The 15326-nt window shown below is 40.2% G+C and overlaps 1 protein-coding gene across 20 annotated transcripts in view; it reads right to left on the bottom strand.

Annotated features, from left to right (window-relative positions):
- Positions 1-15326, bottom strand: part of LOC129779208 (nuclear receptor coactivator 1) — a 530617-nt gene that overhangs the window by 41294 nt on the left and 473997 nt on the right. For 14 of the 20 annotated variants that reach the window (XR_008743593.1, XM_055786539.1, XM_055786538.1 and 11 more), the window contains 5 exons: positions 7235-7711; positions 6976-7164; positions 6653-6912; positions 6323-6587; positions 5774-6001 (listed from right to left, as the gene is read on the bottom strand). Coding sequence is in view for 19 of the 20 variants with exons in the window: in XM_055786539.1 (XP_055642514.1) it covers positions 5774-6001; positions 6323-6587; positions 6653-6912; positions 6976-7164; positions 7235-7711 (1419 nt within the window). In the remaining variant the exon portion in view is untranslated. The remainder of the gene's footprint in view (positions 1-5773; positions 6002-6322; positions 6588-6652; positions 6913-6975; positions 7165-7234; positions 7712-15326) is intronic. The other 6 variants (XM_055786551.1, XM_055786533.1, XM_055786549.1 and 3 more) reach the window with 3 other exon arrangements.

Raw genomic sequence — 15326 nt, forward strand, 5'->3', positions numbered from 1 at the left:
TTTCCTAACACAGACTTCAAAACCAAGGAGTCTGGGGGATTCGGCACTGCGGGTACTCTAGTACTCGCTTGTATTTTTGCAAACCGGAATGTATTTCCTTGACACTAGGCTGACCAAATAGTTCAAGAATAAAAACGGGACACATAAACTAAACAATACTAAATAATAAACAGAAAGCAGAATTTTAGCATTTTAGACCAATCTTGTATGAATAAAATCGATAATAACACCAAACAATGTGTGTTATTCTTGGAATTTACCTGTTTTGTTCTCTATAATTAATTATATTCATTCATATTTAGACTATGGAGAGACTTTTATTTTATTTTATTTTTTTATTTTATATTATTTATGATCTTTTGAAATTGTATCATAAAAATTGTCACATCCTAGATAGATGTTTCATTCGACAATTATTGTAGTTTTCATGATTTAAACATTTAATTTTGATTTTTACGTTGTCCACATGTGTTCATCGCAGAAAATCCTTCCAACCGATGCAACTACCAGGCAGACACAAAATAAAATTAGTCACTTCACGAATCCTTTACACTCAATACATAAATTTTCTATTTTTGCACACAACGATTCGCCAATAGCACGGATTGATCGTTCTACCTCTGTATCCCATTAATTCAATTAATTATTGTCCACTCATCATACAAAATGTTTTCACCTATCTGAATAGATTTTGATGTGGGACCACGTCTAACCGGAGTATATGGGGGAAATATGAAAACCTTAACACAGAATATGCAGGGGAAAATAAAAGATTTCGAATGCATATATATAATGCGTAAATATTTCTACGCGTCTATCACAAATAATAAAACGTTGTTTTTCATGAGCTAAACAATTGACTAACTGTTAAATATCAAGCATTATCTAAACGCCCTAACTACCAGGTTTTGATTAACCCTATTTACGGTTTCCCCATTACAGACTTCAAAATCAATGTGCCTGGGAGAATCCGCTTTGCAAATAAATGCAAGTTGGGGGTGTTTTTGTTCACACCAAAATGTGTTTCCCTAATACGGACTTCAAAATACATAAGCCAGGCAGAATTCGCTTTGAAAATAAATGCGTTGGGGGTGTTTTTGTTCACACCAAAATGTGTTTCTCAAACACTGACTTCTAAATTAATGGGGGGTATTTTGTTCCCACCTAAATGTGTTTCCCTAAAATAGTTTTCAAAACAAAAATGCCTGAGGGAATCCGCTTTGCAAATATATGCATCCTGCGAGTACTTTTGTACTCGCTTGTCTATGTGCAGACCGGAATATTTTTCCCTAAAACGTACTTCTAAGCTGAGAAGCCTGGGAAAATCGTCATTTCAGATACTAGAGATGAATGAACTTTCGCGGTTCGAGAACTACGTAAACACGAAAGATGCAATAATTTTTGACAATTCTTCCGTTCACATATTTTGGTAGTCAAATTAAATTTACTTGTAACGAAGAACATAATATATTACAATGCATGATTTGATCTTATATGGTAACTGTTCAAACTTTTTACTTACAAAGCAAATATGTTGAATTCAATTGAATTCGAAAATTGTTTCCTTCAATCCATAATTTAACCAATACAATACAAATGCTCACTAACACAACGGTAGTCCCACGTCAACCTCGCGGTTATATCATAGATATAACCGCGAGCATTTTTCACTAACACTACTTTAAATCTCCGGTCATCCAGAAAAAAACTTTAATTAACGACCAAGCTTTAAAAAATATTTTGACGTAGGATTACGTCTTTCATTTCTATACTGGGATGTGAATTCAATGTTTCCAAAAGAAGAGCATTACGCCGAAACAACAAGATTTTGAGCGTTAATTCCCCTTAACCAACTGAACGGAGTGCTGTTCCAGATGTTCCAGTGACACATGGTATCCAAGAGCATGAGTTTGTATTCTGCTTCCGCGTGGAGTGGTCGTGAAAAATCTCGTGTATTATTCTCATGAGAACAAAAATGAAGTTTGTATCAAACATCTTCAGTTGCCTTTACAAAGCCACACAAACACAATGGTTCTTTTTCGGATCTCTAACAAGTTCGAAATAGTTGAATTTTATATTACACACAGGTTTTTTTACGCGGTTTTTTACGAGGTTTTTTTACGCGGATTTTCCAATTAACATCGGCAGAAGAGTGTACAAAAAACCGAACTATAGCTACCAGTAACCAACGAAATTGCAGGAAAAAACTACGGGTTTTCGGAAGCGAGCAACACTTAACTTTTTACTTCCGTTATACATAAGGATATCTATCATTAGGTGACATGGTTTTTTTACGCGGATTTTCCAATTAATGCGGTTTTTTTGCGCGAATTTTCGAATTAACGCGTTTTTTTTACGCGGATTTTCCAATTAACGCGGTTTAATTTTACGCGTTTTTTTTACGAGGTACGTATCCCCTGCGTCAAAAAAAAAAACTTGGTGTATTAACAATTTCTTACTTATAGTCATCCACTCACACACTAACGTAAAAAAAACTTACAGTGATATAAAAAAATATTCAATTATCATTTCACTGAGAATGGATTCAAATGCAATTTCAAACAAATGAATATAGAGCCAGCGGTAGTCCTACGTCTACCTTGCGGTTATATCACAGACACAACCCACTTGTAACAGTTCGGCGGAAAAGTTCATAACGTCTAGATGGCGCCTCTTGCAAAAATCTGCTTGACTATCACACAGCACCATCTTTCAATGGATCCGTGTCAAAATTTGACAGCAATCGTACGATTGGTTCGTGTGTTACTGCGTTGAGAGTGAAGCAACATTTGCTGTTGTAAAAAAATAGAAAAATCCAAGTTTCGAGTATTGATAAAGCATTGCTTTTTAATGAAAAAAAATACAGTGCAAACAAAGCATGGCTTGACAAACGTTATCCGGACTCTGCTCCAGCTATTGCAACTGTGGACTATTACCGAAATTACCGAAAATGAGGCCTTTTTTGAGGAAAAACCGAAAGAGTACTATAAAAATTATGTTGAATAATAAAATTTATTATTTAAATTTATTGTTATGTTATTTGCTGCCATACAAATGAAACACAAATTTCTACATTACTCGAGAATTAATCAAGCAAATGAAACGAAATTTGGCATGTCAAGGTTTTAGGGTGCAAAAAATGATTCTTTGGTGGCTAGACACTCCTCCCTCTCTTAGGGGGGCTGCCATACAAATTAAATACAAATTTCTGCATTACTCGAGAATTAATCAAGCCAACGAAACCAAATTAGTTATATGGAACTTTTAGCGCGCAATAAATGTTTTCACGGAATTCTCTCTAGGGGGGGGGGGCTCCCATACAAACGAAACACAAATTTCTGCATAACTCGAGAACTAATCAAGCTAACGAAACCAAATTTGGCATTTGGAGGTTTTAGGATGCAATAAATGATTCTATGGTGGTTCGACACTCCTCCCCCCTTTGTTAGGGTGGGCTGGCATACAAACGATAAAAAAAACTTCAAAACTCGAAAACTAATCAAGCAAATGGAGCCAAAGTTGGCATGAGAAGATTTTGGGAGACACGAAACGTTTCTGTGGTGGATACACTCCTCCTCCTTCTCTAAGATGAGAAGAGGGGAGGGGTCTATCTTTATTCTATCATATTTTCTGTATCAAACATTTATTCCATGAAATGAAGAAACATGTTATTTGCAAGTGGTTGAGAAATCTTGAACGAGATTTGTTTCTGAAAATAATCTGATATTATAATGATGAGTTTTGGTAGAAGTACTAGGAATTTTATAGTAAAAGGTAAATTCAACGGGGTCGATTAAAAGATCAATCAATGAACAGTTGTGCTATTGGACTCATGAACTTGCGCTTAGCAAGAAAACATGAATGTTTGAAGGTATTGATAACAAAAAAAACAAATTTTGGGCGGGACGAAGTTTGCCGGGTCAACTAGTCTATATATATAAAAATTAATTTCTGTCTGTCAGTCTGTCTGTCTGTCAGATTCTTATGGACTCGGAAACTACTGAACCGATCGACATGAAAATTGGTATGTAGGGGTTTTTGGGGTCGGGGAAGGTTTTTATGATAGTTCGATACCCCTCCCCCTCTCTAAGGGGGGGGGGGGCTGCCATACAAATAAAACACAAATTTCTACATAACTCGAGAATTAATCCAGCAATTGGAACCAAATTTGGCATATGGAGGTTTTAGGAAGCAATAAATGTTTCTATGGTGGTTTGACACTCCTCCCATCTCTCTAAAGGAGGGGGAGGTGTTGCACAACTCGACAACTAATTAGGTAAATTGAACCAAATGTGGCATGTGGAGGTTTTAGAGGGCATGAAATGTTATTATGGTGATTCGACAGAACTAGCTCCTCTCTAAGAATAAGGGAGCTGCCATACAAATGAAACACAAACTTCTGCATTACTTGAGAACTAATCAAGCCAATGAAGCCAAATTTGGGATGTGGGAATTTTTGGGTACGAGAAATGTTTCTATGATGGTATGACATCCCTTCCTCCTCTGGAATGGAGAGGGGATCCCATAAAAATTATGCACATATTTCAGCCAAACATATTCCAACCAAACATGACAATTGAAAATTTTCGGAAAACTCTGAAGGAAAAAGGGAAAATTCGGAAAATTTAATTCCCATATGTTCTACAATTACACAGTGACAAGTGCTGTTAGTTCGTTTAATGCTTGCGGTAACGAAATTGATCTTCGTTCGACAGTTAAAATGGATTTTAATGTGATAAAACGCATTCCTATATCGTCTTCAATCTATATAAATAAAAATGGATCACCGAATGTGTTGATAAGAGCAAAACTCGAGAAAGGAATTGTCTGATTTAGGGCTGTCTTTATTCTATCATATTTTCTTTATCAAGCATTTATTCCATGTAACGGAGAAACATGTTATTTGCAAGTGGATGAAAAATCTTGCACGAGAATTGTGTCAGAAAATAATCTGATATTATAATGTCGAGTTTTGGTAGAAGTACTGAAATTTTATAGTAAAAAATAATTTTAAAGGGTAGGTTAAAAGATCAATAAATGAACAGTTCTGCGATTGGACCCATAAACATGCGCTTAGTGAGAAAACGTGGATGTGATAACGAAAAATACATTTTTGGGCGGGACGAAGTTTGCGGGGTCAGCTGGTGTAAATTAAATTGATCGTTTGACAATTCTCCCGTTCACATATTTTGCAAGTCCACGATAAATGAATGAAGTGACCAATGCATCATGCCATACGTGAAAGGATAATGGACGATCAGACTTGGTCATCTATCACAATCATTAATTGACCTAAATTGAAATTCACTTGCAATTGAATTCGTAAACTGTTTCATTCATTCACTAGCTCAATCAATAATTTAATCAATATACGCAAATGGTAGCTTTGCACAGTGGCGATATCGTAATCAATGAGGTACACCAAGGTGCGACTGGGATGATGAAAAACAGAAATGATTACTGAGCCAACAGCAGTTCTACGTCATTCTTGCGATTATATCATAAGTATAAACACCCCCCCCCCCTCCTTAGTTCGTTTTTCTCACTACGACATGAATGAAATTTATAAAGAACATAATAAATATGATTTTATAAATGATTACGATGTGTTTACTTTTTATTTTAACCAAAAAAATTAAAGAAATAAAAAAAACCGGGTTGGGGCTTTATTTCGCCAGTCACTGTAGGAACAACAACAAAAAAATGAGTGCAATAACATTTTCGATGGAAAGACAGAGAGAGAGGAGATGAGATGGCATTTTGCATTACGAACTTTTTTGGATGTGTGAGCGCTTCATGGATTGGTTCGTGTGCGTGCGTGTTCGTTGGTTGTGGTGGTGGTGGTGGTGGTCGTGATGCTTCTTACCAGTTTGACTACGATTAAAATAATCGCCTGGTGAGCCCGCCGTGTGCTGCTGCATTGCGGCATTGCTGAACATCATCCCATAGCCACTAGCATCCGGACCAGGTCCATGTCCACCGTACGAGGGACGTGGCGATCCTGTGGGATACAGCTGGGTTTAGACATCTGTGGCTGCGATTATATGTACCTTCCCCTGGTGTGTGTTGGCAATGAGCCCCCCTCTCATTGCACTGGGTGTATATTTTTGAAATCGACGCGCGTCACGAGAGTAGAAGGGACTATATTTTGAAAAAAAAACTAAATTTGGCCAATTGTATGTGGTGTCTCCCAAAAAAAAACCCAACTTTTCAAAAACGTTCAGTAATGTTTCAGTTTTGCGGATTATCATTCCCAGAAGCGTGGATCGGAAGCATTCGTATTATATTAGTTCTCACTACGGTGAAGCGCGCGGATACTGACCTGGTAGATGCTGGGTAGCCTGTGGAGGAACACTTCCCTGTCGCTGTAGTCTCATCTGTTGACTGGCAAAGACAGGATTTCCGGGGTTGAGTCCTGAGCTGGCACCACCACCTTGCGATGGACTAGGTGGTCCGGGAAAGCCACCGCTATCTACCGTTCCACCGAACGAACTTTGTCGCTGGGTTCCAGGGGAGTTAAGTGATCGTTGCCGCTGTGGAGTCACAAACGATCGGCTGGCTGCACCTGAGTTGAAACCGGCCACCGTCTGGAAATAAAACTCAGTTACTATCTTGTTCCGCGACTTGAATCCGAGATCACTCCGACAATTACCGACAATTGAGCATTGAGCATTGGGTTCTGTTGTTGAATTGATAGGCGGGCTTGGGCGCTTTGTTGCCACTGCTGTTGCTGTTGCTGAAGAGTGGCTGCGTTGGACTGCGGTATCTGTTGGGCACTACTGAAAGGAGGCTGCCTTGGCGATAACTGCTGCCCACCGCTGTTATTTTGCTGAAATCCCGCTACCAAATGTTGTTGATGTTGAGGTGACATCCGATGGCTTGGATTGTTGTTGAAAGGGTTGCCTTGAAAACCTTAAATATGTGACCATGTGACCTCCCCGCTGGAAGTTTCTCAAAAATAAACTGAAAACAAACCTGTTTGCTGTGGACTGAGTTGATTCCGCTGGTTGGGACTGAGTTGCTGCTGAATCAACTGCCCAGGCGAGAATCCGGGACTGAGCTGTGAGTCCGGCACTACGCTGTTAGCTCGGGTCAACGAAACATTCGGTGCGACGGTGTTGTTCAGAAGCGACTCGATATTTTGCATACCTGGAGTAAGGCCCACTGGAAATTAGTAATGACGGGTGTTCAAAAAGGGGGAATTTCTACGGGGATCTTCTGGTGGGATACTCACGGTTAAGGTCAGCACTAGCGGTAGCATTCACCGGTACGACCATCTGCTGCTGCTTCTGCTGTTGGAGCAGCCGTTGTCGTTGCTGTTCCTGGAGCAATCGTTCACGCTGGTGACTCTGCAGTTTCTGGAGGGCTAGGGCGTTGGGCAGAGTGGAACCGTTCCCTAGTTGACCTACAACCCCCGGTCCGGGTCCAGACATTCGCATTCGGGGCGTGTACACTGGAGGCGGTGTAAAGTTAGGATTGGGTGTTGTTGGAGTTCCAGGGGTGTTCTGCATTTGACCAGCCGGGGAACCTCCCGAGGCCATCCCGTGCATTGGATAAGCCGGCGGACTACCACTATACTGCATCGGAGAGGTAACGTTTTCGATTTGCATCAGAGATTTTTGGATAGCATTGATGGCTAGCTTTTCCTGCATATCCTGCTGACTTGATTGGGATGGAGCGGCTGTTGAGGATGACTCAATGGAACTTATACCTGCAATATATGATTCATGAGTACAGTTCTGTTACAACCCCTCGAGACAAAGGTATGTGTATCCGCAATAATCTGGATATTCCCAAAATTTGCTATAAAACAGCCATGAAGCTAAAAATTCCCAATGTAATGGGATATGGGAATTTACAAATTCACACCTTCAATACATCATCATTCTGCGTGCATATAAATATCTCGAACTTTGCACTCTCTAATCATTAGAGTCAGACCCCAATATCTTCCGATTGGACGTAAGTCAGAATTATTGTGAGGATTGGTAAATTCTGATACAACATTGACCTTATTGGCTTCATATCGATCGTTATTGTATACAACTGATTATAACAACAACAAACAATAAACGCTCCTCCAAATCCAGGACCATTCTATCCTGGATTCCTCGAGACGAGAAGACGCACCACGCTAGATATGGGGTACAGACTAGGGGGCGTTGCTGATTAATGGTCAGCTGCATCCCAAAAGGAAGTATCCCGTGTCGGGCACAGGTACAGAGCATTGGAGACAGCAACATCACAATTACGAAAACACTTGTAATACTAACCTCGAGCCAACCGCGAGTAATCGGCTTCATATTACTAACATAGTTATAAGGCAAACATTGTCGAAATATTGAACTCCCGGCCCCGTCAGGTTGACGCCATATGAGCCTTAATAAAAATATATATTTTGGATAAAAAAAAATAAACGCTCCTCATTTTTTGCAGTGCTGCGACAATTAATCCAACTCTTTTTGCTTGAAAAAAGAGTTAGATTAAGAGATTTCAGAAATGTGATAAAATATAAAATATTAGGCTGTCAAAAAAGTCCTGCGGTATTTTTTTTGAATTTTCATTTGTTCATAAAATTAGTTACAATCATCTGTTTTAAGTCAAATATGCGCCGTTTTGTTCGATGACTTGTTCCCAACGAGATGCCAACTTCATAATACCCCTGTTATAGAAGCTAGCTTCCTTATTGGCAAAAAACTCGGATAGCCAATTTTCACAGGCCTCTTTTGTGGCTAACTTCTGACTACCTAGCTCGTTCGCCATGGACAAAAACAGGTGGTAGTCACTTGGTGCAAGTTCCGGACTATACGGCGGATGCAAAAGAACCTCCCATCCGAGCTCCCGGAGCTTCTGGCGCGTCACCAAAGAAGTGTGTGGCCTGGCGTTGTCCTGATGGAAGACAATGCGGCCTCTGTTTATCAAAGATGGCCTCTTCTTCATGAGTGCTACCTTCAAGCGGTCCAGTTGTTGGCAGTACAGGTCCAAATTGAGCGTTTGGCCATAGGGAAGTAGCTCATAATAGATTATTCCTTGACAATCCCACCAAACACACAGCAGAACGTTCCTGGCCGTTAATGAGGGCTTGACCACCGTCTGAGCCGCTTCAGCGGGCTTCGACCACGACCGTTTGCGCTTCACGTTGTCGTAAGTGACCCACTTTTCATCGCCAGTCACCATCCGCTTCAGAAACGGGTCGATTTTGTTGCGATTCAGCAGCGATTCACATGCGTCGATACGGTCAAAGATGTTTTTTTGCGTCAACGTGTGTGGCACCCATAAATCGAGCTTCTTTGTGAATCCAAGCTTCTTCAAATGGTTAATAACGATTTGATGACTTATCCCCAGCTTACTACGTTTAACGTAGTTAAACCTTAAACCACCTTAAACTCTTGGCCGATGCAACGGCTGCTACTATGCCGGTCTTTCTCGGCTAATTCAGCGATTTTGTCGCAATTTTCGACGACAGGCCTTCCGGAGCGTGGCGCATCTTCGACGACCTCTACACCAGAACGAAAACTTTGAAACCATCGTTGTGCGGTGGAAATGGAAACTGTATCGGGTCCATAAACTGCACAAATTTTATTGGCAGCTTGAGATGCATTTTTCCCTTTGTCATAGTAGTCATAGAACATCATTTTGTTCGCATGTCATTAATCATAAAACTGATCGTGGTACAGTTTGATGTAAGCCGTTCTTTGTGACGCGCTTGTAGAACAATATTTTACGATAGAACTCCAGAGCGATTTCTGTCGTATCGATATCACAATCGACCGTAATACCTCCAATGAGGAGATCGATAGACTGCAGTTTCAATTCACGGACGTCTTCGATTCGTTTGTTGCTATCTCTGTTACGGGAAACCAGAAGAAGCGTAACCGTATCAGCAGTGGCTCTTCGCTACAATTGATTGTCTCTCGTACGGAAGAAAGAATACGTAGGGGAGATGGGGGTAAGACGGACATGTTAAGGAAAACTTCAATTATATCTTTGGAAACTCATGTTTTCCACAACTTAAAAGCAGTTTCTTACAGTTCAATATACTGGTTTTCGAAATAATTGGCCAAATGTTTCATAAAAATGTGTTTTTCATGTTTTTTACTGAAATTAAAACAAGCCGAGAAGTAGAACATTTTTATCGATGTAGGTATAATGGACATGTAGAGGGGGGAATACGGACAGGCCAATAATATACGAAGCGTAAAAGTTTATCGCTCTCTCTCAGTGCGTCCAGTAACTGAAATAGGACAAAAAGAGAAAGCAATATAAAAAAGAGTTCAATATTCTTCCCTTCACTTTCCATCATGCATTGGATCTGATTATGGATGAGACTGTCCATTTCAATCCCACCAATAATGCAACTATACAAATCAACCACCTGTCTATACTGTCCATACCCTCACTGTCCGTCTTACCCGCGGTTCCCCTAAGAATGCTTCAGTTAATCTAAGATATTACTCAATAAGTTCCTAAACCAGGCTCCAATAACAAATGATTATCCTATGGAAAGTGTTGTAAACGAATCCGTTGCACCGATTCCACCTATTGCAACATCACCGTACACTTTTGCCTTTGTATCGAAAACTGCTGTTACTCAAGGAACGTCAGCAATTGTTCATCGCCAGAAATGTGGGCTGGATTCATACAATTAGGATTATCAATCCCAGAAAATTGCATAGTTTATTATGATATAAAAGTTTCTAGTATTGAACTCATTTTTTAGTAAGATTTTTTAATAGTGTATTCTAAAGTTTATTTTTCCTAAAAACCTAAATGATTTTCGAAATACTTTATCAAGTGTAATATTTTAATCAGACATCTGTATTTTGAGTAACGATTTTTTGAAAGGACTATCAATGATTTTGAATATTTTTTTTCTTTCTGTATTATAGTGACTTTCAACACTTTTGGCTGGTTCGTCACTTTACTTCCATTTTGGAAGAATGTCGGGAGTTAGTGTTGCTGACATTAGCCACAGGGGTGACAATAAAGCTCGCCAACTGGGATCGAATTTGACAGAAGACAGATCAATACACGATACACCATAATCACACATTCCACACCGTCTACTAGAAGACATAGGACGAAGAGTTAAAATTGAAATTGAGTTGAATATTTTATATACATTTATAATTTAAATGAAATACGAATTTATACACGAATTGGACTAAAAATTGTGAGTAAAAACAATCGATTGGAAAACGAATTAAAACTAATTAAAACAAATTTCAGCTTGAAGCTAACACAATAAAAAACGTGTTTGCCATCGGGGGTCCGAAAGACAGATTTGAAGGAACAAATCTTCAAGAATTTTTATATTCTTCGAGTACATCGATCATAATCAGGTAACCACGAGTTGTCTTCAAAGAGAACAAATAAGGGAGCAATTCCAAAGAATGAGGCGAAACCTAACCTCGAAGCATCTCCGCGGAACTGTAATGCCTGTACAGATCCGGATTCAAGAGAAGATATGGTAGAGTGTGAAAAATGCCATAAATGGTATCACTACTCGTGTGCAGGAGTAGATGAATCCATACAGCGAAGCAGTTTCATCTGTACGCGGTGTATTCCTCGTGTTTCGATTCCACCTACCAATGTTTCTCTCAGCGCTGGAGTAAAATAGAGTAGTGTTTTCAAAGGGCCTTTCTCGAGGCTAGAGACGAATGAACTGAAAAAGTTTAAAGTCTCTATAATACAATACCATTACCATTACCATGTTTCTCGCAGCAGCAGGTTATCCTCGTCAAGTGCTAAGGCGGTAAGGGCGAATTTAGAGCTTCAGCGGCTGGAAGAGGAGAAAAGCTCTGAAAGACAAGATGAGGAAGGAAATGGAAACTGTGGAAGAGGAATATCTGGCAAAAAAAGTTCTAAGTAATGCAGAGTCTCATAGATGACGACGTAAGTGAGAAAAGCTTCAGCAGTCGCAGGAGTGGCATCAATAAAGTGAAGCAGTGACTAGACGTACAGCAAAATACGACCTCGGAAGCGGTCGTCGCAGTAAATCAGATCGTTATCCCGACGTTTGTTGAAAGTGTGCCCATTACAACGAATGTCTCTCCGAAGCCTCTCATATACGCCGAAAATCAACAATCTCAGCATCAAGCAGTACGTCTCGATTCATCACAGCAACCAGTGCAGATAATATCGGAACAACAGAAGGAACCACATCAGCTAAATCAACCGACTTTGGTTCAACGGAATTCACCAGTTCTTCAACCGATTCAGATTCAACACCAGCCAACAGTTCGCCCAACAATGCTGAATCAACAAAAGCCACCAGTTCACCCGACAGTGCAGATTCAACACCAGCCACCAGTTGGCTCGACGATGCCGGATCAACAGCAGTCACCAGTTCACCCGACAGGGCAGATTCAACAGCAGCAGCCTCAACCACAGATGATTTCATCAACGCAGAATTATTACCCATCACAAGTTCGTTCTTCGGCACGGGATCACCCATCGCTATTGCCACTTCTACCAACGACATTCCATCGGTCCGGGATTTTACAGCAGAGGAAGGAAGTTCATCCACGAGCGGAACAACAACATACATTTTTAGTTGCACATCCCCCACCAACAAATAACCCAAGACCTATTATTGGTGAAGTATATCGTAAAGAGGTAGGCCCATATGAACCAGTATATGAAATTCAAAATACAGGTCAGTACACTCAATATGCCAGAGATAGTCATGTCAATGTTGGTCAACCAATGTTAACATACAATTGTCAACCATTATCTTACTCTACGCCACATATCGAACTTACAAATGTATAACCGTCCTCTACTGTCAATCATACAACTGTGCGAGACCTTCGGCATAACGAGTCTCATTATCACCGTTCTGAACTGAACCGCCCCTCTGCGGCTACAGTTTCCAGCTACCAATCACCTATGGTATCGGCATCATTTGCTCCGGATGCACCATCAGCGAATTTTGTTATAACTGGCCCTACGTTACAACAGCTAGCTGCTCGTCACGTAGCATCAAAGGAATTACCAAATTTCAGTGGTGATCCAACGGATTGGCCAATATTTATAACAAGTTATAATAACTCGACTCAGTTGTGCGGCTATTCCGACTCTGAGAATATTATAAGGCTACAACGCTGTCTAAGAGGCAGCGCCCTTGAGGCAGTGAAGAGTTTTTTATTACATACCTCAACACTGTCGCAAGTTCTGTCAACACTTTACACGCTATACGGGCGGCACGAACTTATCGCGAGTACACTAGTGACAAAAGTGAGAACTACACCATCACCAAGAGCAGACAGGCTGGAGAGTTTAGTGAATTTCGGACTTGTAGTGCAAAATCTATGCGCTCATTTAAAGGCAGTCGGAATGAACAGTTATCTTCAAAATCCTTCGTTAATGCAGGAGCTAGTAGACAAATTGCCAGCCAACGTTCGCTTGGTTTGGGCACTGTACCAGCGTCAAATTTTATCACCGGATCTGAGCACATTTGGCGAATTCATGTCATCTCTGGTGGCAGCGGTAAGCAGCGTGGTGACGCCTACTGGAATGAGCGGTCAAAAGGAATCGAAAGGACATAAGGAGAAGGTGTATGTTAACGTACATGCGTTTGATAGTGCGGAGTCAAATACGCCATCAACGTCCTCCGTCAACGATTCAAGTCAACGTATACAACGCGTAGTGTGCAACAAAGCGGGACACAAACTGAAAGATTGTTTCGAATTCCGAAAGTTGGACGTTAATGCTCGCTGGAAAATAGTTCAGGAAAAACACATGTGTCGACGTTGCCTTATTCCACACGGTAGACGCCCCTGCAAATCCAATGTTTGTGGACTTGACGGCTGCGAATATCGACATCATAAGCTTCTTCATAGCACGAAACTGAACGTAAATTCAAAATCAGTTGTACCAGCCAAAACCTCCGGCACAGTTTCGATTCATAAAGAACATGGAAATTCAACTTTATTTCGATTATGAGCTCATACACATACATTCATAATTAAAATGAAATATGAATTTATACACGAATTTGACTAAAAATTGTGAGTAAAAACAATCGATTGGAAAACGAATTAAAACTAATTAAAACAAATTTCAGCTTGAAGCTAACACAATAAAAAACGTGTTTGCTATCGAGGGTCCGAAAGACAGATTTGAAGCAACAGTAAGAATTGAACTCGTGACCTTTAGCGTGATAGGTACGGATGTTACCACTACACCAAATCGCTTCCACGTGATTTTGAATACGATAATTTTACAATGAAAATTGTAATTGTAGGTAGTTTCCATCATAAGTACCAAGTTTCAAAAAAATTCAAAGAAAAAGACGTCTGTTTACCTGCATCTGTTGAAGTAAACATTGTCAGCATAGCTGCGAAGGTCTCGTCTACAGTGCCATGCTGACGAATCGCCATTGTTAGTAACTGATACTAGGGATAACCTAAATATAGGTAACATATATCACATATCAAACAATAATCTTCCTACACTCTCCGTTGCTAACCGGTTGGTTTTGGTTTCATCTGATTCAGGTTTTACACTCCGATACTACTTTCGAGACTACTTTCTGCCCAACGGAGTATCCATCACTCGCATTTTCTTTCGGGAGCAAGCTATGATCGAACATATATACATCGAACCTTATCTCGTCGTTACGTCGCGATGTATCCAGTTCATATAATCAAACTCTGACAGTAGCTAAACAATGTCGTAGTGAACTTCAAAACCTAACTAACAATAAAAATCCCGCTACTCAGAGGATGAACAAGGATCCAGTGCAATTTATTCAAAAGAAAAAGACACCTTGACCCCAACACAAAACACGGAAGATCCGAGCGTAAGTTGTACAAACTACGAAATAATTATATGTCATCAAAATGTCGGCGGAATGAACACTTCGATCAACGAATACTATCTAGGTTCAATAGTAACACATTGTCTATGAAATTTCTGAAGAAAATTGAGCTCTTTTGGCACTAGTTGCGCTGCGACTTTTCCCATACCTTCATCATTTCATCAACCAAAATATGACGAACAGTCACGTAAGAGATATTTAATTCACGAGATGCATGAAAGGTACAGAATGGTAAGAATAGGACATGAAAAGAAAGAAACAAGAGAGGCTGCTTAGTCAAGAAATAAGCGCCTTGTCTAGGTGGTTTCTCTTATTTCAATAATTCATTCTGTGCCTTAATGTATTCAGTTCAGCATTACAGTCGTGGCCATTGAAACAAATCAACACCGGCATTCGGAAGAGTCATTCAGTTCCAAGTAAGTGAAACAACCCCCATCGGCATCGGGGGGTCATACCCTGTCACTGGTATCGGGTCCAGTAAAAGGAAGCAATCTCGGAACAA

The sequence above is a fragment of the Toxorhynchites rutilus genome, chromosome 3 (genome assembly GCF_029784135.1).
Source record: "Toxorhynchites rutilus septentrionalis strain SRP chromosome 3, ASM2978413v1, whole genome shotgun sequence".
NCBI classification, from domain to species: Eukaryota; Metazoa; Arthropoda; class Insecta; order Diptera; family Culicidae; genus Toxorhynchites; species Toxorhynchites rutilus.